At 46.5% G+C, this 26,734-nt stretch overlaps 1 protein-coding gene and 1 pseudogene across 1 annotated transcript; one reads left to right on the plus strand and one right to left on the minus strand.

Annotated features, from left to right (window-relative positions):
• LOC120874086 overlaps positions 1-5,578 on the minus strand; it is a 9,327-nt pseudogene extending 3,749 nt beyond the window's left edge.
• An 11,696-nt stretch (positions 5,579-17,274) lies between these two features.
• On the plus strand, positions 17,275-25,444 carry LOC120874087 (pregnancy-associated glycoprotein-like). The gene is given in 10 exon segments (XM_040255198.1): positions 17,275-17,289; positions 18,729-18,780; positions 18,783-18,845; positions 18,940-19,058; positions 20,593-20,785; positions 21,148-21,187; positions 21,703-21,819; positions 23,268-23,412; positions 23,501-23,599; positions 25,292-25,444. Coding segments are annotated over 10 exon segments (996 nt in total).
• The last annotated feature ends 1,290 nt before the right edge of the window (positions 25,445-26,734 follow it).

Here is a 26,734-nt window from a genome sequence, read left to right on the forward strand (position 1 = left end):
TCTGTGTGTGTGTTTGTGTGTGTGTATCTGTGTGTGTGTGTATCTGTGTTTGCGTGTCTGTGTGTGTGTCTGTGTGTGTGTGTATCTGTCTGCTTGTGTGTTTGTATCTGTGCCTGTGTGTGCATCTGTGTCTTTCTGTGTGTTTGTATGTGTGTCTGTGGGGCACAGTGTATGTTTGGGTGTTTGACAGAGTGTCTGAGAGCATGTTTGTGTCGGCATGTGTCCATGCACATGTGTGAGAGCATCACTTGGGGTGACCCTCAGAGGGAGAGGCTTGCCTGTCCATGGTTATCTGCCAGTACCCAACTTTGGTCACTGGTACCCAGTTGAGCTCTCCATTGTAGTCGGCGTGGTCCACTCCATCAATCATCACCACGCTACCACTCTCCTTCTGGATGTCATGAGAAGGAAGACAGGGGTTCTCTGGAGGAGAGAAATTGCCAGGCACTGTGTGAGGGCTGGGCTTGTCCACCCATTAGAGGCACTACTAGAGTCCCCATTTTATAGATGCAGAAATTGAGGTTTAGAAGGATTGAGAACCCAACCAAAGTTGGTCACCAACCAATGGGTGGCACAAAAGAGATTCAAAGCTGGGCAAACTGACTGGGCTTCTGAAGAGAGCCTGGTCCCCTCCAGATCCCCTCAGGGTACACCATGCTGGAAGGGTCTGGCATTTTCCTTACCTAAACTGTCATTTTTCAGAAAAGCCAAGTCCTGAAGTCACCAAGGGCATGGGTTCAGGGGCACCCAGGGTCGGCTTCACTGATGTGTGACCTGCACCATCCATGATGTACTACCCATGAGGCTCCCATATGGAGCAGGCCCCTCACCTCTGTCACTCTGTCTTGAAATTCCTAATGCTTGTTGAACAAGGGGTCCAACAGTTTCATTTTGTACTGGCTCCTGCAAACTGTGTAGCTCATCCTGGGCTCCCAGGGAAATGTTAGCAAGGAAGGAAATATTCCCGCAATCCCTCTCTTTTCTTCCATATCAAGTCCCTCAGAAAATCCTATTCTCTTTTCCTCCAACCCATTTCCTGACATCTATCATTGTTCTCTCTTCCCTCCATCCCCATGGACCAAGCTGCTGCCCTTGAGCCCACAAGCACAGTTGTGTTTCAATAAAGTTTTATTTACAAAAACCAGTGGTCAGGCCAGATGTGACCTTGGGGTCACAGTTTCCATGGGCTAGATTATCCATCAGGAAAAAGGTGGTCTGTAATTTTTTACGCGACTGCAAGCATCTTACAGCTAATTTGAAGAGAGAGCTTGTCCAGCTCAGACTTACGTGTTCAAGTAGAAGGCAAAGACAGGCTCAGAAATGACACCTTGTTCCTCCAGGTTGTCAAATATGGGGGTTATCTCTGGGGTGGAGAAGCTGGGGTAGCTCAAGCCCAGGATGCCATCAAAGGGCACATGACTGAACCCGAACTCCTGCAGGCTCAGGCCAAATGGCTGAACAATGCTAACAAGGTTGCCAATCTGTGGAAGAGGAGAGTGTTCCAACATCACGGTTTGGGAAGTGGGGCTGAGACAGGTTGGTATGCCGATAGCATTAGAACCACAGAGAATAGCTGAGACCTGGCCTTGGCCTCACTTAATCTCAGATGGTGAGACCAAGTTGTGACAAGAGTTCAGGTTCCATTTGTGTGGGGCTATGTATTTAACAACAGCTGCTCCTCTGGCAAACACCATCTGAATGAGTCAAGTTGACCTCATGCCTTTTGTACATATGGGTCAATCAAGACTTAGGACCAAGCGGTTCCCCCTTGTGGACAAAATGAATAGAGTGCAGGGTAGCCTTCTCTTTGGCATCACTATGATCTGAGGACAGAAATGGACAGAATTCATTGAGGTACGTTGTGGATTCTGCATCTGCCCAGAAGACAGAAGTCCATTATACAATGTCACTGGAAGGGTTCTTATGAAAACTCTGCCTGGGAAACACGCACTTGGGAATGTCTATTTGTGTGTGTGATAGAGAGAGGCGGGGGCTGGAATACTCAGGTACTTTGGAGGAGGAAGTTCATAGCTTTTATTAGATTCTCAAAAGCCCAATAGAGTGAGAAACCATTTATCAGGCCCCTCCCACATCTGTGACCCCTGCTTTCCCAGGCTGGATACCTGAAGCCCCAGACTTCCCCCAGAGGCCTCAGATCACTTTTATCCTCTCCCTAAACACCCCACCAGCTTGAGTCATGACTGGCCAGACCAGCTCTACTACTTACCAGATGTGTGACCTTGGCGAGGCCCTTACTCTCTGCACTTCAGTTCCCTCATCTGTATCATGGAGCTAATCATAATACCTGCTGCGTGAGGGTGTTGCAGGATTAAACCAGTTATTTGCAAGAAAGTGCCCGGCACAGTCTGAAAATATGAAAGTGGATGCTTTTTTCTCCTCTCCCTGCTCCCAACAAAATGAACCTTGAGAGGCTCATGGGCAAAGGAGCTGCAAGTCCACACTCCAAGCCCCTCTCTGAGTTAGCCACTCTGGGAATTTGTGTGTCAGCAAGGGTGCTGTCTCCCTAGGAACAGGGTCCTGAGGGGTAAGCAGTGGTCATTCCCAAGGCCAGTCCTGACTCAGCTTCTGTTGCCATGTTACCCAAACGGTGTCATAGCCAAGATCTGCACTCATCCTCCCAGATACGTAGATGATGTTGAAGGACTTGTTTGTATACCGGAAGGTGGAGGACTCTTGAGAGTTGAAGGTAATATGTGTATCTGCAGACCCAAGAGATGAGTGTCTGTCAGTTGCCAAGGGTAGAGAAGCGGGTGGGAAGGTGAGTACAAGATGGGGCGAGGGGTGAGTACTCACAACAGGCAGGACTTGGAACAGTTGATGGAAGGCACCCACAGTTTAGGTGAGCTGGTGTCAAAGAGGACCCAGAACTCCTTAGGGGGTGTCCCAATGGTGATGTTACCAAAATAGGCTAGCTATGGGAGCCAAAGAGGGCGGGTCAGTGCAGATCTGGCTCCCCTCAATTCCCACACTGCTGTCTCCCTCTGGGTGTCACATGTGTCCTGAGATCATCTTCCAAATGCTATGCAGCTTACAGGCTTTGCTCATAAGGGTGTCTGCATTTGATCTTTTTTTTTTCCCCCTGTGCTCAGCAGCATGTGGGATATTAGCTTCATGACCAGGTATTGAAGCAGCACCTCCTGCATTGGAAGCCTGGAGTCATAACTACTGGGCCCCCAGGGAAGTCCAGTGACTTCATTTGAGAAACTCTGCAGCCTCTTCTTCAAGCCCCAGTCTGAGTGCCTCCTCCGTGTGGTCCTCCCAGGTCACCCCAGGCCACTCCCTCTAAACTCAGACCATGTCCTATATACACCACACAGGTGGCCTTTCCATTTGACATGTATTTACTCTTTGCCTCTCTCTAAGGGTGGCCTGTGCATTCGTGAAGAAGAGGTAAGACTTTTTCTAAAGTCAATAACTATAAATATAGTGTCAGAGTATTACGTCCTCAAGTGCCTTATCAGCTCAGTACATTTTTACTGTTATCATTCTTGGATCTGCAGAGGATAAACTTTCTCTGCCTGAGGTTTCACACTTGATGTGCAGTTGGCTTTATCTTTTGATCAGTTATAGTTCACCCTTTATCTGTAACTCAATGGCTCACTTCTTTCAGAAAGAACAATCTCCCTCAAACTAATATCTTTGGCACAGAAGTGGGTGTTCACCAGCTAGCTGATAATGCTGGGCCCAGCCAACACAGCCCAAGAGTTGAGGATGAGAGTGCCTTCTCCTCTGGGAATGGCGTCCTTGTTCCCCACTGTTTCTGCCTCCTGCAGGAGCCCCGGCCCCAACATCCCACCTGGCACCTCCAGGTGAGCCCCAGTGCTAGGCCAGAGCACCAGGGGGCGCTGTGGCGCACCATCCTCCGAATATACTCACATCCATTAAATTCTTCAGGGGGTGAGATAAGAATTTCTGGTCATGAGAGGAATTCTGGGACAGGTGGTAAGCTTGTTCCTCCAGGAAATTGTTCAGCAAGTTTTTTTCCATGAGAGTTTCTCGCATGGTCTTCATCTTCATTAGAGGGATTCTTCCACCAAGCGTGCAGAAAAGGAAACGAAGAAGCAGCAGTCAGCTGTCTGTGTTATAGTATGACTGCCGTACCTGGTATTATAATGGCACTGTATATTTTCCAGGCATTTTTATGAGTATCGTACCTGGTATTATAATGGCACTGTATATTTTCCAGGCATTTTTATGAGTATCATCTTTTTATCAGAATACCATGCAAAGACCATGTCAGAGACCTCCATCTGAATACAGGTTCTGTTGTGTAATCAGCAGTTCAGTCACAGTTGTATCCAACTCTTTACGACCCCATGGACTGCAGAATGCCAGGCTTCCCTGTCCATCACCAACTCCTGGAGCTTGCTCAGACTCATTTCCATTGAGTCAGTGATGCCATCCAACCATCTCATCCTCTGTCATCCCCTTCTCCTCCTGCCTTCAATCTTTCCCAGCATCAGGGTCTTTTCCAATGAGTCAGTTCTTCCCGTCAGGTGGCCAAAGTATTGGAGCTTCAGCTTCAGAATCAGTCTTTCCAACGAATATTCAGGACTGATTTCCTTTAGGATTGACTGGTCAGATCTCCTTGCAGTCCAAGGGACTCTCAAGAGTCTTCTCCAACACCACAGTTCAAAAGCATCAAGTGTAATCATGAGTAAACCATATGACCATTTGGAGTCTCGGTTTCCCTTTGATAAAAAGGTGGAATGTAATAATCCCCACTCCCAATGTAGAATGTTTTGCATGTTAAGTAACGTGATGGATGTAATGTACCTGTTATATAGGAAGTCTCAACAATGAAAGCCTTTGCTGTGGCCATCCCACTGTATCTTTCTTAAGCTTTGAGAGGGAGTTAAAAGGGGCATCAATATCCTCTTTTTTACAGGGGAGGAATTTGAAATTTAGGGAGTCTGTGACTTGGCTATGGTCACACTGTTTCTCAGAGGGAAAGCAGACAAGAATTACCCCACCACTCTTTCTCCAGGGTTGAATAGAAGAGAGCAGTGAGAGAGGAAGCTAGAAGATGGGGAACAAATTAGGGAAATTAAGAGGATAAAGAAGCAAGGAAGCATCAAAATTGAAAAACTGAAAGAAAACAACACAGAGAATTCTGAACACACAGAGACATCGAAAGAGATGAAGAGACAAATGAGAGACATCAAGATAAAGACAGACACATACACACAAAATTAGAGAGGGAGGAGAGAGGAGACCTAGAAGCAAATGAAAGAAAAATGCTATTCCACAGAACCACACTTACAGTTGCATAGGTTGTGGACTGAAGAATTCCAGAGTGCCATCTAAACATAGATCATTTTGTGACTGGCACCCCCAGAATTGTGCAACTCTGCAGGCCTACCCAAGACCCCTGAGCCCCATGATATCCATAGCAAGGACTTATCAATAAGTGAGGGTTGAACTTTAAAACTGTCAAAGAATGATTGCATATTACCTCCTAACCCAGAAAGAGAGGTGATGCCACTTACAGTCCCTGTACGTACATGACTACACACTCTGAGAGGGTCACCAGCCCAAGGAGCCCAAGCCACTTCATGCTTCTTTCCTGGGTCCAAGTACTCAGGAAAGAGCAGATTCTTAGCATGTAGTGGTGACAAGTAGCTCCTAGTTATATATGCTCAGACCTGCCCTAATTGTTCCCTTTAGGCCACAAATGGATTTGATAAAAATAGAAACCTCTCGATAAAATCTTTACCTCCATCAGTGTCCTTGGGGAGTGGACTTAGAGAATTCTCAGAATACAGAGAATTCTACTGTAATCTCTTCCTTGAGGCTTGGCTGGAAAATCAACCTGAACCATATGGACTATCTCAGAGTGGGGAGATTCTTGCCACCTTGGAGAAAAGACTGCTATTAACATGATGAAAGTAAATGCTAAGGGCCCTGCTAGACATTCCTGATCCAATATGGTCTTCCTAGCAACTTCATGAGATGTGCTTTGCTGTCCTCAGTTGCAGAGGAGATTGCTAAGAGGAAAAGAGGTCAAATGGCAAAGTGAAGACATTAGGGGCAGCCCAGGGACATATAAGTGGCTTTAGATAGTGAGCCAGATGGCTCAGATCGTAGGTGATTCCAGTCTACGTCAAAGAGCTAGGCTAGAGCAGTATTACAATTGCACATTTTCAATATTGGAAGAAATGTGATGCATCTATCCACAAGATACAAACAGAAGGCCAAACCCACCTGGGTCTTCCAGTTAAGCTTGTTGGAAATCACATTCTTCCTTCTGGAATTCCTGCTCGGGAAACAGTGAGAATAGAGCCATACTCACTGCTAATGGTTCTCAAGGAGAGAAACAGCCTTCCCCAGGGGCCCTTTGATTCCACTCTAACTGCTGGCATCATCCCAAGCTGGAGAACAAGTCACCCAAAGCATTTAAAATACTTCCTAATTTATGTAAGTGTCCTGGCATGTCTTATACCCAGAGTTCCTTTATGAGAGGCGATTCATCAGCCCAATTCGTGTTTCCTCTGAGGAATCTACAACATTCCCTGTTGGTAACTTCTGCCTTATAACAACTGGTCTCATCCCTAAGGACCCAAATGGTGAAAAGTTTCAGTGGCCAAGGCTCCTAAGGTCCTCTGTCTCACAGAAGCTGAGTGCCAACTGGTCTACCACTCCTTGCTCTGAGTCCATCATCGATGGATGCAGTGTCTTACTCTTTCTTCAGGGAACCCCTGGCTGAGCGATGTTGGGTGGGCTGACACTAGCCTGTATTCAAGAAACTTGTTCCCTCTTTGATGCTCAGAAAAGACCTTGGATTTTTGAAGACCTCAGTTGGGCGGGGTAGGAGGAGTGGATACAACCAATCATGTTCTTTGAGGCTTTTATTTAAAGGATCTGGTTAGAGAAAAAGGACAGGCTCACAGGGCAAGGCTGGGCATTCCCAGGTCCAATTGATTGTGAGTTGAGTTCTACTAGACTTAAGGGTCAGGTGCTGATGCTAGTCACAGGCCACCTTTGGAGAAGTAATGGAGGAAAGAGATTTTGTGGTCAGGGTCCCCCATGATCACACAGGGGAAAATGAGACAAGACCCTTTACTTGTCTCTTGGCTCTATCAGTTCCCTGGGGACTTAGGGGAGAGGATAAGAACATGGAGAAGGAAAGAGTCACTCATGGTGCCCCTGGCACCTGATGCCCCTGGTGATAACCATCTTGTCTACACAGCTCTGGGCTCAGAGATGACTCAGCTCTGTGACAGCCCCAGGGTCTCCTTTCTAGGGAGGACAGAGATGGCTCATTGCTGGTATTTCACAAGTGAAGTATGTGATGAGTTCATGGTAAGTGATCTCTGGCCAGTGTCCAAATGTGAAAGGAAGAATGGAGGTGGAAAGTAGCCATTTATTAAGCTTGATTACCTTGGGGATTTGTAATGGCTATTTCTGGGTCTGGAATGATCTCCCAGTTCTTTGCATGGCTGGCTCCTTCTAAACATTCAGCATCATCTCAAATGTCTCCCCCTCAGGGAGGCCTTTCCTGGCCACTCCAGTCTCCCAGCACAGATTATGATCCACTGATAAGACCATAGACACTGAATGCATTTGCCCACATGCTTTTCATGGGCATCTTGAGAGCTTGAGAGTGTCCCCAACTTACAGATGAGGAAACTGAGGGTTAAATGTCTCCCTAGAGGCCACAGGGCCTGTGAGTAGCTGAGCCAAGATTTGAATCCAGGTCTGTCCAACTGCTAATTCCAGCTGCTCCTTAGTCCTAGGTTTGGGGGACCAATAAGTGATGCAGAGAAGAGGGTGGGGGATGGAGGGAAAAAATGAGAAAGGATCTCATCTATAAGGAAATATTCATTCTTCTAGTGAATACTTCTTCAAGGTGTTGTAAGCCTATTGTGGAAAATGCTCGCTGTGTTGACAGAGCCTGGAATAAAGGAACACAGTGTGGACTATGCCGGGCTCACAGATGCTGGGCCCGGGGGAAGGTGGCCTGAAGCCTAGTTCATGATCCTTTGGGAGCTTGTCCACCCAGAAGGCCAGCTTTTTTTTTTTTTTTTTTTTTGCATAGGCTAGCAGGGGCCTTGTAGTCCAGGAATCAAAACATCAGAAAAGAAATGTGACCAGACTGTAAGAGACATGCTCCCAGAGCCCTGGGAAGCAGATGCCTAATGTTGCCTTGGGTAGAAAGTTAGAAAGGCTTCCTGGTGGAGGTGCAACTGAGTTGCATCTCAATAGATCAAAGGACTTTTCTGTGTGAGTGGTGGGGAGGAGGGAATGCCCATCAAAGAGGGCAGCACTGGTGTAGTACTGGACTCCAGGAATTGTCAGTCACCTGGCCAGCTTAGCCCTAACGGACATATAATATCAGTCAGTTTAAGCAGTATGAGCAGTACTAGCAATGCACAATTTACAAATAACAACCTTGGATTTCTCTGGTCGTCCAGTGATTAAGTCTGCGCTGCCACTGCAATGGATGGGGCTGCGATCCCTGGTCAGGGAACTGAGATTCTGCATGCTTCATGGTGGGGACAAAGAAAGAAGTCTCCCTGTCCATCACAAGTCGTTGAGGGCTCTGATTGGAGATTTCTTCTCCTAGAGATGTAGAATAATAGAGGCTTCACCATCTGCAGTGTCACACTTTTGCTGAGGCATGGGGCAGGGCACATGCTAATTCACGCAGTGACTATTGTGAATGAAGTGTTGTCTGCTATATCAGTAAACAAACGATGTTACAGTTATCCAGCTGTCACATCACAGCCACTCCCAATGGTCAGTCCAGAGGCATTCAGGATGGCAAAAGATGCCCTCCGTCAAGTCCTCAGCTCCTGAAGTCACTCCACTTCCCCACCAGTTGTGTATCTAGAAGGGACTCGGGATGAGAAGAAAGTGGATACTTGTCCTAGATAACTAAATGAAGTGAAGTGAAAGTTGCTCAGTTGTGTCCAACTCTTTGCGACCCCATGGACTATACAGTTCATGGAATTCTCCAGGCCAGAATACCAGAGTGGGTAGCCTTTCCCTTCTCCACGAGATCTTCCCGACCCAGGAATCGAACCGGGGTCTCCTGCATTGCAGGCGGATTCTTTACCAACTGAGCTATGAGGGAAGCCCTATGATACATATCAAAGAAATGATTTCAATGAGGCCAGGCTCTTGCATCTTCCCATACATTGAAACACTCCTAAATTCCTTAACTTGAGCTATTTGGCCTCCTTTAATTAAAAGTAATCTTTCGGTGCTCCAACAGTCTGGTTTTTATTGGAAAACTCCTGTATATTCTGGCTCCTCATTTATGTCTTCAGAGAAATCCCTTAGAGCTATCTGAGAGGCTGCTTCTGGGCTTGAAGTCCTCAGAAATTTTGTAGAATAAAACAAGATTCTCAACTTTTATGTTGTGCATTTTTTTCAGTCAGTATTATCAAAGCATTTTCCAGCAGTGAGATGGGTCACTGCTCCCTGCATTATGTGGATGTAAACAAGCACAGGGCCACAGTGAATTCTGAGGGAGTTTGGAAGTGTAAGCCAGCATGAGTTTAGGACGAAGACTTGATAATCTGGACAAGAGCACCAATGATACACAGGACAGTGTAGAAGAGGGGAACCAAGACCAGGTCCCAGGGTGGGTTGGGGTGGGCTTGAAGTTCAAACCCACATTCAGGAGTATGGGTTTTATCCTCCAGGTGATGGGGATCTTTGAGTAGGTGAGTGAGATGTTAGACTGCGAGAATAAAGGAGAACAAAGGACACTGAGGCTAAAGCATAAGAAGGATACAAGAGATTAAAGATGTAAAGGGGAATGAAGTACATTTAAAGAATCCAGAAGCTGTAGAGAGGCTAGAGAAGACCCTTTGGACACTGAGTGAAGGTCCTGACCCCTAGCTTCCAATCATTCCTTTAGGCGGGAAGTGGGAATGTGGACTAGTGTGACTGAACTGAACTAACTGAACGGGGACTGTGGACAGATATGTTGGAGGGTTTTTTAACACTGGAAAATCAAGATTTTGGTGGGGGGATGAGAACCAGCCTTTTGTTGTTGTTATTGTTGTTGTTCAATTGCTCAGTTGGGTCCAACTCTGCAACTCCACGGACTGCAGCATGCCAGGCTTTCCTGTCCTTCACCATCTCCCAGAGCTTGCTCAAACTCATGTCCATTGAGTCAGTATTGCCATCCAACCACTTCATCCTCTGTCATCTCTTTCTCCTCCTGCCTTCAATCTTTCCCAGCATCAGGGTTTTCTAATGAGTCGGCTCTTTGCATCAAAAGTTTTTCATGATAAAAAAGTACCCTATGGCAAATTTTCAGAGTAGAACAAGGAAAAGGTTAAATGGGATATAGGGAGATTTCACTCCAATTTGATAACAACTTCTGTCATTAACTTACAATTGTTATTAAAATTGTTGCCAACACCTTGCACAGACTGGGCTTTGTGTGTGATATTCAAAAATGTTAATTTCTTTCCTGTTCTCAGGACCTAGGGAAGAAGGAATAAAAAGGTAATACTGCAGGCTAGGACAGGGTGGTAATCTAAAGCTGTGTGGCTTTCTCGAACAACCTTGAAGAAAGCGCCCACTCCTGCTGGTGTTTTGAATTCAGTTCAGTCACTCAGTCGTGTCTGACTCTTTGCGACCCCAGCACGCCAGGACTGTAGCATGCCAGGCTCCCTGTCCATCATCAACTCCCGGAGCTCACTCAGATTCATGTCCATTGAGTTGGTGATGCTATCCAGCTGTTTCATCTTCTGTCATCCCCTTCTCCTCCTGCCTTCTATCTTTCCCAAATCATGGTCTTTTCCAATGAATTGGTTCTTCACCTCAAGTGGCCAAAGTATTGGAGCTCCAGATTCAGCATCAGTCCCTCCAATGAATATTCAGGATTGATTTCCCTTAGGATTGACTGGGATTATCTCCTTTCAGTCCAAGGGACTCTCAAGAGTCTTCTCCAACTACACAGTTAGAAAGCATCAATTCTTTGGTGCTCAGCCTTCTTTATGGTCCAACTCCTACATCCATACACTACTGGAAAAACTATAGGTTGACAAGATGGACTTTTGTCTGCAAAGCGATGTCTCTGCTTTTTAATATGCTGTCTAGATTGGCCATAGCTTTTCTTCCAAGTAGCAAGCATTTTTTAATTTCAAGCCTACTGTCACCATCTGCAGTGATTTTGGAGCCCAAGAAAAAAAAGTCTGTCACTCTTTCCATTGTTTCCCCATCTATTTGCCATGCAGTGATGGGACTGGATGCCATGATCTTAGTTGTTCAAATGTTGAGTTTTAAGTCAGCTTTTACACTCTCCTCTTTCACTTTCATCAAGAGGCTCTTCAGATCCTCTTTGCTTTCTGCCATAAAGGTGGTGTCATCTGCATATGTGAGGTTATTGATATTCTCCCAGCAATCTAGATCTCAGCTTGTGCTTCATCCAACCTGGCATTTCACATGATGTACTCCGCATATAAGTTAAATAAGCAGGGTGACAATGTACAGCCTTGATGTACTCCTTTTCCAATTTGGAACCAGTCTGTTGTTCCATGTCTGGTTCTAACTGTTGCTTCATGACCTGCATACAGATTTCTCAGGAGGCTGGTAAAGTGGTCTGGCATTCCCAGCTGTGTTTCCAAGGCAAAGTTAAATGAAGTTAAAAGGAGAGATGGACAAAGGAGTAAGTGCCTGGATGGGAAGGAGGAGGAACCTCTCTCTAGGAAAAGAAGGGTGGTCCAGGCTGAGGTTGGTTCTCCTTTTCTCACATCTGCAGGAAGGAGCAGAATTTCTGACTGCAGGTCAGTTGTACTGTAATGTGATCACTGAACATGAGGCCTTCAGAGGATCTAGGGTGGTTCCCTAGGGTTGATCTTACTCCACTTGGGTCTTGGGAGGGGAAACTCCCAAGAAGGCACTGGCATGTCACCAGTGGGTAGTGCTAGGATATGAGGGTGACTCCACAGTGTCTGCGCAAGCAATACCCCTTCATTTTCCTTTTGACACCACAGTAGTCAAAATCTGAAAGGATACTGTCGAGGAGGAAAAAGAGTGGGATGTAAGTTTTTCCTGGCTTCAAAGGGAGACAATATTGAACTTAAAGACAAAGGTAGGTGATACTGATGTAAGAGACAGATGGGCTCCTGGTTAGACATTTACAATCAGCCTCCTGTTTGCCCTCTGAAATGGGAGTAATAACAGAAACAGGGTAAAGAGCCAGTGTTTGTCTCTTGCAAACACCTTAAGATAATAGTCATGGCAAGGGCAAAGAGGGGCAAAACCCTGTTGAGTAAAGGATTAAGGGATCTCCCTTCCCAATCTTTTGGGACAAGGGAGACACTACACATGGGCATAACATCTCCTTGTGGGTCAAAAGTTAGGGATAATGCTGTTACTGAGTCCAAGCTTGCTCTGCTCACCACACATCAGGCCAATGAATCTGAAAGACATGGTGTTGAGACAAGGAAAGTGACTTTATTTAGAAAGCCAGCTGACCAAGAAGATGGCAGACTAGCATCTTAAAATAACCATGGTATCAGGGTGTGGATGCTGATCAGATCAGAGAGAAAGAAGCAATGGGGAACTAAAGTCAAAAGGCAGAATAGAGAGGGAGAGGCAGTGGGGAAGTAAAGCGAAAGGGTCTTCAGTGTTGCAAAGCATCTCCAAAGGAATGGCCAGCCTTTGGAAGACTCCTTCCAAAGAGGTCTTAATCTTAATCTTAATCCAAAGGGGTGTGTTAATCTTTTCTATTCATAGGTATGCATGCATGCATGCTAAATCACTTCAGTCGTGTCCAACTCTGTGGACTGTAGCCTGCCAGGCTCCTCTGTCCATAGGGATTCTCCAGGCAAGATACTGGAGTGGGTTGCCATTCCCTTCTCCAGGGCATCTTCCCAACCCAGATATCGAACCTGCGTCTTTTATGTCTCCTGCACTGGTAGACAGGTTCTTTACCACTAGCGCCACCTGGGGGAGTCATTCACAGGTGGCTAGGAAAAAATTATCTCTCTATGAGCTGAACAAAGGCACTTTAGTTTACAGTCAAGCAGAGGGGCGGGGTCCTCTGGCTCAAGCTATTAAGTATGATTATAATAACAAAAGCAACGAAAATCAAGTCAAAGAAACAGTTTCCAACATGGAGTCAGAATTGGCTTCCTTCCTGCAACAATGCCTCACATGCTAGCAAAGTAATGTTTAAAATTCTCCAAGCCAGGCTTCAACTGTATGTGAACCAAGAACTTGGAGATGTTCAAGCTGGATTTAGAAAAGGCAGAGGAACCAGAGATCAAACTGCCAACATCTGTCGGATCATAAGAAAAGCAAGAGAGTTCCAGAAAAACATCTACTTCTGCTTTATTGACTACGCCAAAGCCTTTAACTGTGTGTACCAAAACAATCTGTGGAAAATTCTTCAAGAGATGAGAATACCAGACCACCTTACCTGCCTCCTGAGAAATCTGTATGCAGGTCAAGAAGCAACAATTAGAACCAGACATGGAAAAACGTACTGGGTCCAAATTGGGAAAGGAGTATGAAAAGGCTGTGTATTGTCACCCTGCTTATTTAACTTATATGCAGAGTACATCATGCAAAATGCCAGACTGGATGAAGCACAAGCTGGAATCAAGATTGCTGGGAGAATATCAATAACCTCAGATACTCAGGTGACACTCCCCTTATGGCAGAAAGTAAAGAGGATCTGAAGAGCTTCTTGATGAAAGGAGAGTGAAAAAACTTGATGAGAGGAGAGTGAAAAAAACTGGCTTAAAGCTCAACATTCAGAAAACTAAAATCACAGCATCCAGTCCCATCACTTTGAAAGGTGGCTGTTGAATTACGATGCCAGAATTCTTGGCCCCTGGAGGAGAAGAATTCATCCAGGGCAAGAGACAAGGCTATATCACTCAGAGCTTTGTGTAATAAAGTTTTATTAAAGTATAAAGGAGACAGAGAAAGCTTCTGACATAGGCATCAGAAGGGGGCAGAAAGAGTACTCCCTTGCTAGTCTTCAGCTGGATGTTATATAGTCACCAGCAGTCTGTTAATGAAAGAAAAGAATGTCTCAAAACTCAGAATGGCACCAGGCCCCTCACCCATAAGATGTATTTTGGGATAATCTTGGCATCAAATGGTTTATCTTGGGCCATAAAAGGATTAACTTGAATCTTGAAGAAGGGCTTCAGTCGTGTCTGACTGGCCTGCTGTGAGTGAGGCTTTTCAACAAAATTATCTTCCAAAGGCCCTGCCTCCTAATACCATCACATGGTGAGGTAGGGATTCCACAACTGATTCTGAGGGTATAAACTATTCAATCCATAGCAACTACACAGATCTGTTTCTTAAATCAAGACAGCTCCTCATTTATAATTATTCTTTGTTATTTATTAATTCTTGAATGAATAAATATTCATTTTATTTTAAGTATTTTAAGGAAGATATTGCCATTTAACAAAGTGCTCTTTTGTTCCAAACAAAATGAACATCTAATATCCAGTTCATGTTCAAATTTCCCTAATCCTCTAAAAACAAATGTATTTTAACAGTTTACTGATTGAAATCATGGACTAGACAATGCAAACATATGTTACACTTGGTTGTTCTCAGACTTTAACTAGATATCAATCTCCCACTCCCTAGCTTTTTGCGGCATTTATTTTAAAAGTGGGAGGAGGTGAGGTGGTTTGTCTTATAGAATGTCCCAAGTATTGGGTTTAGAGCAGGGCTCCACAACACTGGTACCAAGACCAGTACCAGTCCTTGGTCTGTTAGGAACCAGGCCGCACAGCAGGAGGTGAGCAGCAGGCCAGTAAGTGAGGCTTCATCTGTATTTACAGCTGCTCTCCAGCGCTTCCCATCACCCAGATGTGGGACAGTCTAATTCCAGGAAAATAAGCTCAGGGCTCCCACTCTTTTTGCATTACAGTGACTTGTATAATTATATCATTATATATCACTATGTAATAATAATAGACAAAATCCACAACAGATATAGTACCCTTGAATCATCCCGAAACCATCCCCCCAACCCTGGTTTTCGGGAAAATTGTCTTCCAGGAAACCAGTCATTGGTGCCAAAAATGTTGGAGACTGCTGGTTTAGAGGATTGCTTCTCTATTCCTTTATCTGTGTATTTCCCTGAAAACTGGAAGTTAGATAGAATTGAGTTCAACATCTCATCCATTCCACTCTTCCCTCCATCCATCTTATACCCAGTTATTGGGATGCTCTGTGTCTTATTCCACACACCCCTATGGATGGTCATTTCTGATAACTTTCAAATCTTTTGCTTTTAAAAACAAAGTTGCAGTGAAAAGCTTGGGCATATGGTTTATTGGTCTTCCTTGGTGTCTCAGCCATTAAGATTCCACCCACCAATGCCCGAGACTCAGGTTTGATCCCTGGGTCAGGAATATCCCTAGAGGAGGGCATGGCAACCCACTCCAGCATTCTTGCCTTGAGAATCCCATGGACAGAGGAACCTGGTGGGCTTCCATCGATAAGGTCACAAAGGGTTGGACACAACTGAAGTGACTGAGTGTGCATGCAGGAGTGTTATTCGACTTTGAATTTCTATCATGTAACCCAGACCCCAGCACACAGGGTTCTTCTTATAAGTTTGTTGGATAACATAAAGCATCTTGTGGGTGCACATATTACACATTTTCCAACATGAAACCATGCAATTGTAATACTGCTCTAGTCTAGCTCTTTGATACAGATTGGCATCAAAGGTGCCTCTGATCTGTGCTATCTGTCCCACTAACTGAAGTCACTCACATGTTGCTGGCCTGCCCCTGAAGTCTTCACTTTGCCATTTGACCTCTCATCCTCCTAGCAAACTCCTCTCCAACTGAAGACTGCAATGCACATCTCATGACATGTCTAGGAAGGCCACATGAGCTCAGGAATCGCTAGCTTGGCCCCTGGCATTTATTTTTATCACCTTGTTAGCATAGGGTCACAAAGAGTCAGACTCGACTGAAGCGACTTAGCACAGCACTCAGCAATAGTGTTTTGTCTCCAAATTGGCAAAAGTCTCCCCATTCTTAGTTCAGTTTGGTTTTTCAGCCAAGCCACAAGGAAGAGATTACAGTAGAAACTCTGTATTCTGAGAATTTTCCAAATCAACTCCCCTTGGACACTGATGGAGGTAAAGATTTTATGAAGATATGGGTATATCTTATCAGATCCATTAGTGGCCTAGTGAATAGAATAGTGAAGTCATTCAGTCGTGTCCGACTCTTTTCGACCCTGTGGAATGTAGCCTACCAGGCTTCTCCGTCCATGGGATTCTCCAGGCAAGAATACTGGAGTGGGTTACCATTTCCTTCTCCAGGAGATCTTCCCGACCCAGGGATTGAACCCAGGTCTCCTGCAATGGAAGCAGACGCTTTAACCTCTGAGCCACCAGGGAAGTCCCTATTAGTGGCCTAAAGGGGACAATTTGGGCAGGTCAGAGCATATATCGCTAGGAGCTCCTGGCAACCTCTGCATGCTAAGAACCCAATTGTTTCTGAGCACTTTGGACCCTTGAAAGAACCATAAAGTGGCTTGGGCTCCTTGGGCTGGTTGCCCTCTCAGAGTGCATAGTCATGTAAGTATGGGGACTATAAGTAGCATCGTCTCTTTCTCTGGGATTTTATTTCCTTGTTCTCTTATTCTTTTACCCATCAGGGTTTGAAGAAAATGTAATCATTCCCTGACAGTCTTACAGTTCAAATTTCACTTATTGATAAGAACCTTGCCATTGGCAGCCGGGGCCCAAGGTTCTTGGGGTAGGCTTGCAGAATCGCACAACTCTGGGGGTGCAGTCACATCATGACACATGTGGAAATGGCACTCCTTGGAATTGCTCAGTGCACAACCTGTGCAACTGTAAGTGTGGTCCTGTGGAATAGCATTTCTCTTGCATTTGTTTCTAGGTCTTCTCTCTGCCCTTTCTCCATTTCTGTGTATATGTGTCTGTGTCATCATCTCCGTGTCTATCTCTCTATCTCTTTGGATGTTTCTGTGCATGGAGAACTCTCTGATTTCTTTTTTCTATTCTGATTCTTCCTTACTTCTCTAGCTTCTTAATTTCCCTAATTTATTTCCCATCTCCTGGCTTCCTCTCCTGCTCCTCTCTTCTGCTTGAGCCCCAGAGAAAGATCAGAAGTACTACTTCTAGGCTGTTATACCTCTAAATAGCAGTGTGACCACAGCCAAGTCACAAACTTGTTGCATTTCAAATTCCTCCCTTGTGAAAAAGAGAGTGATAAACCCACTTCTACCGTATTCCCTGTGTTTCTTTAAGAAAGATACAGTAGGATGGCCACAGCTATGGTAAGTCACTGTTGAGACTTCATATATATCAAGTATATTACATCCTTCATTTCACTTAATAACCAAATATTCTATATTGGTGGGGTAGAGATTATTACATTCTACCTTTTACCACTGGTGAAACAAGCTTGAATTGTTCATAAAAAATGGAAAATACACTTCCATTACAATACCAGGTATGACAGTCATAGTATAACACAGACAGCTGACTGCTGCCCCTTCTTCGCTTCCTTTTCCCCATGCTTGGTGAAAGAATCCTGCTAACAAAGATGAACACCATGCAAGACACTCTCCCAGAAAAAAAAGTGTTGAAAATTTTCCTGGAGAAACACGCTTACAGACTGTCCCAAAATTCCACCAATAACCCAAAATTCACTTCTCACCCCCTGAAAAACTTGCAGGATGTATTTGCGGAGGGTGGTGCTCCACTGCGCCCCCTGGTGCTCTGGCCTAGCACTGAGGTTCACCTGGATTTTTCAGGTGGGATGTTTGGGGCTCCTGCAGGAGGTAGAGACAGTGGGAAACAGGGACCCCTTCCCCAGAGGAGAAGACACTCTCATCCTCAAACCTTGGTCTATGTTTACTGGGACAAACAATGACCAGGTGGAGGTAAACATTCATTTCTGTGTCAAAGTCGTGGCATTAGTTTCAAGGAGACTGTTATTTCTGAACCAAGTGATCCATTGAGTTACAAATGAAGAGTGAGCCATGTCTGATCAAAAGCAAAGCTAACTGCAAATCAACTATGAAACCCCGGGCAGAGGAAGTTCAACCTTTGCAGATCCGAGAATGACACCAGTTTAAAAAAAAAAAAAGATACTGAACCATGGTGCTAGTGGAGACATAAGACATAAGAGATGTAGGTTTGATCCCTGGGTTGGGAAGATCCCCTGGGCAAGGCAACCCACTCCAGTATTTTTTCCTGAAGAATTTCATGGACAGAGAAGCCTGGCAGGCTATGGTCCATGGAGTTGCAAGGAGTTGGACTTGACTGAATCACCTTAGCACGCACATAGCATGTGACATATAAAAGTCTAATGCTATAGCTATTGATTTGAAAAATGTCTCCTATCTCCTTCAAGAATATGCAGGCCACCCTGAGACATAGGCAAAGAGTAGATAGATGTCAAATGAAAGGGCCACCTGCACAGTATTGACAGGATATGGTCTCAGTTTAGAGAAAGTGGCCCAGGGTGACCTCCAGGAGGGCCACCTGGACAAGGCTGTGTTCATGCTGAACATGAGGAGAAGACTGGAGTGTTTCTCAAATGAATGCACTAGTCTGAGCAGAGGCTGTGAGATGGGGGACAGGTGGCGGGGTGGAGGGTTGGAAAGTGATTTTACAAGACATGCGAAACCCAACAGGAGGCAGTACTCCAGGAATCAGAGGTGGCCAGGCAGTCAGGTCTGCCCTAACCACCAACCTCTGACCCCTGTAGTTCACCTACCTTGGAAAAATCACCAGTGGAATACCTCCTCATGAGTTCTGGGTCACTTTGACACCGATTCATCTGACATGTGAGTGGCCTCCGTCTACTGTGACAGTCCAGGTCGCTGTAAGTACCACCCCAACCCCGACCATTCCAGACTCCCCATCCCACCTCCTTCTCCAACCTTGGCACCTGACATGCTCATCTCTTTTGTCTCCAGCTGCACTACTTCACTTCAACCCTAATGCATCCAATACCTTCCACCCCTCAAACCAGTCTATCAACCTCATCCACGGCTTTGTGTGGATGAAGGGAATTCTTGGCTATGACACCATTCAGGTAAGTTGGAAACAAGGAGCTGAGTCAGGACAGGCTTTGAGAGTGACTACTGCTCACAAAACAGACACAGGACCAGATGGCAAAGCCCTTCCTTCTGAAAGTCCCTTAGTGACTGGCTGTCTGCCCCTCAGACCTGTCCCTGGAGAAATAGCACCTCTGTTGACACACAACCTCCCAGAAAGGCCAACGCAGAGAGTGGCTTAGGGTGTGGACTTGCAGCTCCTTTGCCCATAAGCAGCTCAAGGTTCATTTTGCTGGAAGCAGGGAGAGAAGGGGAGAAGCACCCACATTTATTCTTAGACTATGCCGTGCACATTCATGGTAATAACTTGTTTAATCCTACAACAATCCCACATAGCAGGTACTATGATTAGCTCCATGATACAGGCAGGTAAGAGAACTAAAGTTCAGAGAGCAAGGACCTTGCCAAAGTCACACATCTGGTAAGCAATGGAGCTGGGCTGGCCAGTCAGGCCAGTCAAGCAGGTATGGAGTGTTTCAGGAGTGGATAAAACTGATCTGGGGCCACTGGGGAAGCTCAGGGCTTCAGTTATCCACACAGGGAAATAGGGAGCCACATATGCGGGCGGGGCCTGATAAATGGTTCTCACTCTGGGGGACTATTGAGAGTCTAGTAAAAACTATGGCCTGTCTCTGCCAAAGTACCTATCTTCCCTTTCTATCTCTCACTTACTCACTGTCTATCTCTCTCCCTCATACACACACACATTCACACACACACACACACACACACACACACAGGCCCAAACCTCTCCAAAAGCATGTTTCCCAGGCAGAGTTTTCATAAGAATGATGCCTGTATACAAGAACATTGTATAATGGGCTTCTGTCTTCCTGGGCAGATACAGAACCCACAACACATTGCTGCTAAGTCACTTCAGTTGTGTCCGACTCCGTGCGACCCCATTAGACGGCAGCCCACCAGGCTCCCCCGTCCCTGGGATTCTCCAGGCAAGAACACTGGAGTGGGTTGCCATTTCCTTCTCCAATGCATGAAAGTGAAAAGTGAAAGTGAAGACGCTCAGTCATATCCTACTCTTAGCGACCCCATGGACTGCAGCCTACCAGGCTCCTCTGTCCATAGGATTTTCTGGGCAAAAGCACTGGAGTGGGTTGCCATTGCCTTCTCTGCACAATATATTACAATGAATGAATTAGGTCCATTTCTGTCATCAGATCATAGTGATGCCAAAGAGAAGGCTACCCTTGTCTTTATACATTTTGTCCTCAGGTGGGAACCACTGGGTCTTGTCCTGAGTCTTTGGTTGCCCCATCTGTACAGAAGGTCTGAGGCCAATTTGACTCATGCAGATGGTGTTTGCAAGAGTAGTTGGTGTTGATTAAAATCCACATGCTCACACCAATGGAACCTGAATTCCTGTCCCAGCTTGGTCTAACAGTCTGAAGTCAATGCAGGACATAGTCAGGCCTCAGTTCTTCTCTGCAGTGCTAATGGCATCTCCTCTCAGTCCCACTTTCCAAGCCTCTACATGGGAACACTCCTCTCCCACAGATCGGGAACCATGTCATCGTGAACCAGACATTTGGCCTGAACAAGGTGTGCAACAGACCCATGGAATCCCAACCTGTTGATGGCGTTCTGGGCTTGGGCTACCCTAACTTAGCTGTCAAAGGAAGCACCCCCATCTTAGACCACCTGAAGAAACAAGGAGTCATTTCTGAGCCTGTCTTTGTCTTCTACTTGAGCACATAAATCTGAGCTGGACAAGCCATGTCTCCAAGTTAACTGTAAGATTCTTTCAGTTGCATGAAATGTTGTTGACAACCTGATCCAGAATACTCCTGAGAGACAGTCTATGCAAGGAGAAACGCTGCCCTAGGGACCCGCCTGGCCCCATCACTTGTTTTTGTCAAGAAAATTGTTTTGAAATACAGCTATGCTCGTGGGCTCAAGGGGAACAGTTTGGTCCAGAAGGGCTCGGGGAAGAGGAAGAGCAATAGAGGGTGTCAGGAAACGGGTTGGAGAAACAGGTAACTCGGTTTGCTGGTGGATTTGATTTGGAAGATAGGTGAAAGACGGCGAGAATGTTCCCTTCCTCACTAACAGTTCACCAGGAGCCCAAGACCAGTGACAGAATTTACAAGGAGTCAGTGCAAAATAAACATGCGGGACCCCTTGTTCAAAACATACTAGGAACTTCAAGCAGGGAGAGTAGAGGTGGGGCCCTGCTGAGTGCGAGGCTTCATAGACAGCATAGGTCACAGGCAGATGAAGCCAAACCTGGTTGACCCTGAACCTGAGTCCTTACCACCCTGGGGCCTTGGTCTTCCTGAAAAATGACAGGCAAAGCAAGGAGGGGTGCTAGACCCCTCCAGCATGGTTCCTCTGAGGGTGTCAGTAAGAACTCAGGTCACTGGAGGGGACCAGGCTGTCCTCAGAAGGCTGGTGGTCAAAGCCAAGTTGCTCAGATTCCAACCTCTTCAGCGGCACTCATTAGATGGTGACAGACCTCAGTCAGATACTCAATCCCTCTGAGCCTCAATTTCTCCATCTGTAAATGGGGGCCACAGTAGTGCCTCTGATGAGTGGGTAAGCACAGCCCTCAAATAGTTCCTGGTGTTACTGTCCTCATGGTGCTCCCCTCTTTCCTTCTCTCGACAGCTGGAAAGAGAACAGCAGCGTGATGATGTTTGGCAGGGTGGACCACTCCCACCACAAGGGAGAGCTCAGCTGGATATCAGTGTCACAGGCCGGCTTCTGGCAGATAGCCATGGAGCAGTAAGCCTCTCCCTCTGAGGACCACCCCAAGTGATGCTCCCACATGTGCACAAGGACAGAGGCAGACACACACAAGTGCACGCACAGACATACAGTCACACACAGACAGACACACCCAGAAAGACACATAAAAACACATACGGAAACACATATAAATACACACATGTAAACACACAGAGGGACACAAACAGACACACACACACAGACAGAGGGAGACATATAGACACACCCACAAACTAGCAAACACAGATACGGAGACCATCCATGGGTTTAAAATCACCCCAGGCCTCCTGACCAGGCCTCTGGCCAGGGTCCTGAAAGGGTCCAGACAGGCCTGTGCAGCTGGGGGAGGCAGGAGGGGAGAACCTGCTGTGCTATAAGGTGGGGAGCAGGGTTTAGGATCCTACCCTGTGATGAAAAGTTGATCAGAGAGAATCTCACCAGTCTGAACAGGGTTGCGTTAGGATGTCCAAATGACCAGGGCTACCTGGGAGGGCGGTACTTCTTAGCACACAGAACTGCCACTTGAAAAACAGAGCAAGTCCTAGACAAACTGAGAAACTTGCCCTCCTCAGAAAGAAGCTACACAGCAGTGGAGACAGGTTGGTTTCAGTGGGGCAAGGCTGTGACAGAATTAGGAAGCTGGGATCCAGCTGTGGCCTGAGAACAATGGGCAATAATCAGTGGCGTTCTGTGTGATACCCTCAGACAAAGCTGATGTGCCATTTTGCATCCCATGTGCTAACTTGGGCATCCTCTAGCCACAGCCTCAGTCAGAGCGAGGTGGGGTGTTGCTAGGAGACAGCGTCTCGTGGGGAGCCTGTATCTCCCCCACCCTCTCTCTGAACATCTGCTTCCCCAGAGAACCTCCATCTTCTCTGTGTGGGTTGAACTATTCATGGTCAACACCAGATACAGGTTTCTGATTGTTCTTCATTCATTTCTTAATTCAATCATTCAAAAAAAAAATACATCGTACATCTACTGTGTGCTGAGAGGCACTGGGGTCAAACTTGTCCTCTCATCTAGTAAAGCAGTCATACATGAAACGAGCCACATACATAGTGAATTACCACTTTGGTACTTGCTAGACACAAGGAAGAGTCTACAGTGAGCAAGACAGGAACATGATCTAGTCTGGTGGGAAGATTCCCTGACAAAGTGACAATTAAGCCTAAACCTGGAAGATGAGGACAAATTAACGCAACAAAAGGTATGGTGGTTGTGTGGGAAGAGCAATGGTACATGCCCAGGCCCTGAGGCATGAAAGACCTTGGTGCATCAAGAAGTGCAAGGAAGTCAAAGAAGGTGACATGATCAGAGCAAAGGAAAACAGAGTCAGGGCAAGAGCTGAAGCCCTGACTATTCAGGAGACATTCAGGGAGGCAGCAGTTGTAGGGGAGGCTACATAGTGATCCTGGTGCCTGCTTTGTCCCACTGTCTCCCAGCACCTCCATGAACGGGATGGTGATTGGTTGTTCCTGTGGATGTCAGGCCATTGTGGACACCAGGACGACAATGCTGGTTGGCCCAAGTAACGTGGTCACCAAAATCTGGAGGTTCATTCACCCCAGGCTCAGTGGGAAAACCGAGGTGAAGGGTCATGCCACAGGGTCCCTCTCTGGCTCTCCACACCCCAAGGACCAGCTGAAGCCAATCTCTCTCCCTATTCCTCTAACAGATGCAGGCTCCATGTGATGTCATCAGTAAGTTGCCTCCTATCATCTTCACCATCAATGGAACTGACTACCCCGTGCCTGCTCAAGCTTACATTCAGGAGGTGGGGGCCAATCCTGGGGGCTGGTTCTCAGATGTGGAACTTGCAGGAACCCTTGGGCTGCTGCTGGGAGGAGGGCAGCCTCTGCAGGCCAAGCCACGCCATTGCAGATACTGCTGAGCCCCTGTGGTTGGGCCACTGCCTCCCACAAAATCATCCACTTGAGCATAATGGACAGTCTGGGACATCCATCCTCCTGATATAAGTGTGGAGACACTACCCCATCCAGGCCTGGCGAGGGGCACAGGGAGAGGGGAACACTAAGGGCCTCTGCAACCAGAACCCTCAGATGCATGAACAAGGAGAGTCAGCTGTAGCAATCCCTGAAACAGGACATGTGACAAAGGCAAGGGGGTGACTGAGGACAGTCCCAGTGTGCTGTCCCTCCCCAGTCTCCCTTTCCTTCTCAAAAGTGTCCTGGTTTAGATGATAAATTATATACTTACCCTGGTCCTTGCTACAGCTTCCCCTTGCTAAGCCCCAGGGTCCCCTCTGTGAGTTGGGGTATCAACCCCTCTGTGGGGAGGTTGGATGCTAAGGTGAATAAAGGGTGCACAGTGACTGCTCAGCCCCGGCACAGGGTGGAGGCTTCATGTCAGCTCCCTGCGGGAGTTCAGAGCAGACTGATAGGCCAAAGAAGGCTGTGAGGAAGAGAGGGCATTTCAGGAATTCTAAAGCCCCAGCGTCATGGAGGCATGAGGAGGCCCTCTTGGGTACAGGCAAATCTACACTAATGCCACGCAAATGCACTCTCTTGAGGGATCTGCCGAGGAGTGCTGGTCAGATTAGTGGGGGGGGGGGGGGGGGCTACACCAGGGGAGCACCATAGTAAGTCATCCAGCCCAGCCTGCAGTGGCCAGGGCAGCTTCCTAGAGGCCTGAGCACGGTACCAAGAACCAGCTGTGGGCACTGCTATTGAAAATGGATAGCCAACAATGACCTCCTGTGAGGCACCTGTGTAGCTCTGCCCAGTGTGATGTGGCAGCCTGGATGGAAGGGGATTTGGGAGGAGAATGGATATCTGTATGTGTATGGCTGAGTCCCTTTTGCTGTCCACCAGAAACTATCACAGTATTTTTAATCGACTATACTGCCATACAGAATAAAAATTTTAAAAAGAAAACAACAGGTTATAGGGAAGGGGGAGAAGAACAAGCATTCTCTCCAGAGAAGACAAAGAGCAGGGGTGGGAAGGAACGAAGCAGTAGAGTATGAGGGGAATTACCAGCCATGTGTGTTCTTTTTTTTTTTCTCACAAGTTTTATTGAAATATAGTTGATTTACAATGTTATGTTAATTTTTGCCATGCAACAAATTCACTCACTTACATGTATATATTTACATTTTTTTCATATTCTTATCCACTATGGTTTATCATAGGATACTGAATATAGCTCCTTGTGCTATACAGTAATACTTTGTTGTTTATCTATCCTCTGTATATTAGTTTGCATTTGTTGATCCAAAGCCCCAATTTTCCCCTCCTTCTGTCCCTTTCCTTATGAAAACCACTCTACTTGAGCCCTCTTGTTCTGGGATGGGCCCCCATTTCTGCAGCTGCAGAGAGCTGTGGAAAGACCCACTTGATTCTCAACAAAGGAGGGAAATAAAAGCCAGAAACTGCCAGCTCTGGATGTTGAAGGCAGTGACAGGTAAGGGCTCAGGCTGACTGGTGTGTATTTCTGCCTCCCCCAGATTCATGAGAACCTCTGCATTAGCAGCTTTGAAGGAGGCTCAGAAGGCTTTAAAGGGCCAGAGACGTGGGTCCTGGGTGATGTCTTCCTGAGGTTGTATTTCTCTGTTTTCAATTGGAAAAACAACAGGGTTGGCCTGGCTCCTGCAGTGTAAATGCTGGGCTGCTTCAGGAGTCAATCAGACCCGCTCCAAACACACACTCACTCACACCAAGGGCACTCCAGCCCAAGGGAGTAGGTGATGAAACTGTGTTTGTTGCTGTGCAAAGTCCTATTCTCAGTAAAGAGTAAAGGATTTCATCTCAATGGTGCTGATATGAATGGGTACCTCTCTTTGGGGTTGAGGAGGTGCTCATAACCAGGAAGAATCTAGAATCAAGTCTCAACCACAAGTGAGAGGAGCCCAATTCCAACTGGCTTCAAGGAAAGAGACTTATTGGAAGGACCCTGGGGATCTGGGACACAGGAATCAGAGTAAATCCAAAGATCGGTGATTGGATCCAAGAAATCAGAAGCCATCAAGCTCACTCTTTCTCTCCCTTGTTCTTTCCATTCTTTCATCTTTGATCATCTAAGCCTGAAGACTTTTTTCCCTCAGGCTACTACACCTAGTGAGGGAGTCTGAAGGTGCCTGCCACAGGGTTCTGTATCCATAAAGTATCTAACCCAAAAGGAAAGAAGTTCTGAAAAATCTGGTTACCACAGAGGGCTCTGATTGATATATATAGATATAGATATAGATATAGATTGATATATATTGATATATGTGACCTCAGGTCATATATCCAGGCTGGACCAACCAGCCTGGCAGGGCAAGTGGTAGTACGGCTTTACTTGATCATGTGGCCTTGTCCCACCCCCATTGCCCCACCCCCTCACCCCACGTTGGGTACAGAGGAGAAAGACATTATTTGGGGACTCATGCCTTGGGTTTGCACTTTGGCTCCTCAGCTCTTTGCCTGTGTGACCTTGATCATGTCCCATAACCTCAGTTTCCTCATCCAGAAAATGGGTGTTGTGATGAATCCCCACCTGGGGATTGCATGTGTGCCTGGGATTGGCAAGTGGCCTGGGTGAGCAGGCCAAATGTTAATTATTCTGCCTCCTGGGGGACAATCTGATGATTTCAGGGGACTCCTGACACCCACGGGGCTTAGTACTGAGTCAAGCAAATAACTGCTACTTCTGAACCATAACAGGGAATTCTGACTGAGCCGGGGCTTCTGTTTTCCTGGTTCCACAAGGAGCTAGAGCACAGGCTCTGATTACTCCCCTCCTCATCCTTACCAGCCAACCTGTCCTTGCCAACTACTTCAAGCCTAAAATCACACTGCAAAGAGAGTCGTAAAGGCTTTTGGTTTCTTCTCAGTTTCCCACATCTCCTAGGGTAGCACAAGAAGCTGTTACCAGGGCAGCCTGCACAGTCCAATCTCTGAGTGTTATA

Source organism: Oryx dammah, unplaced genomic scaffold, assembly GCF_014754425.2.
Source record: "Oryx dammah isolate SB20612 unplaced genomic scaffold, SCBI_Odam_1.1 HiC_scaffold_15, whole genome shotgun sequence".
Lineage (NCBI taxonomy): Eukaryota > Metazoa > Chordata > Mammalia > Artiodactyla > Bovidae > Oryx > Oryx dammah.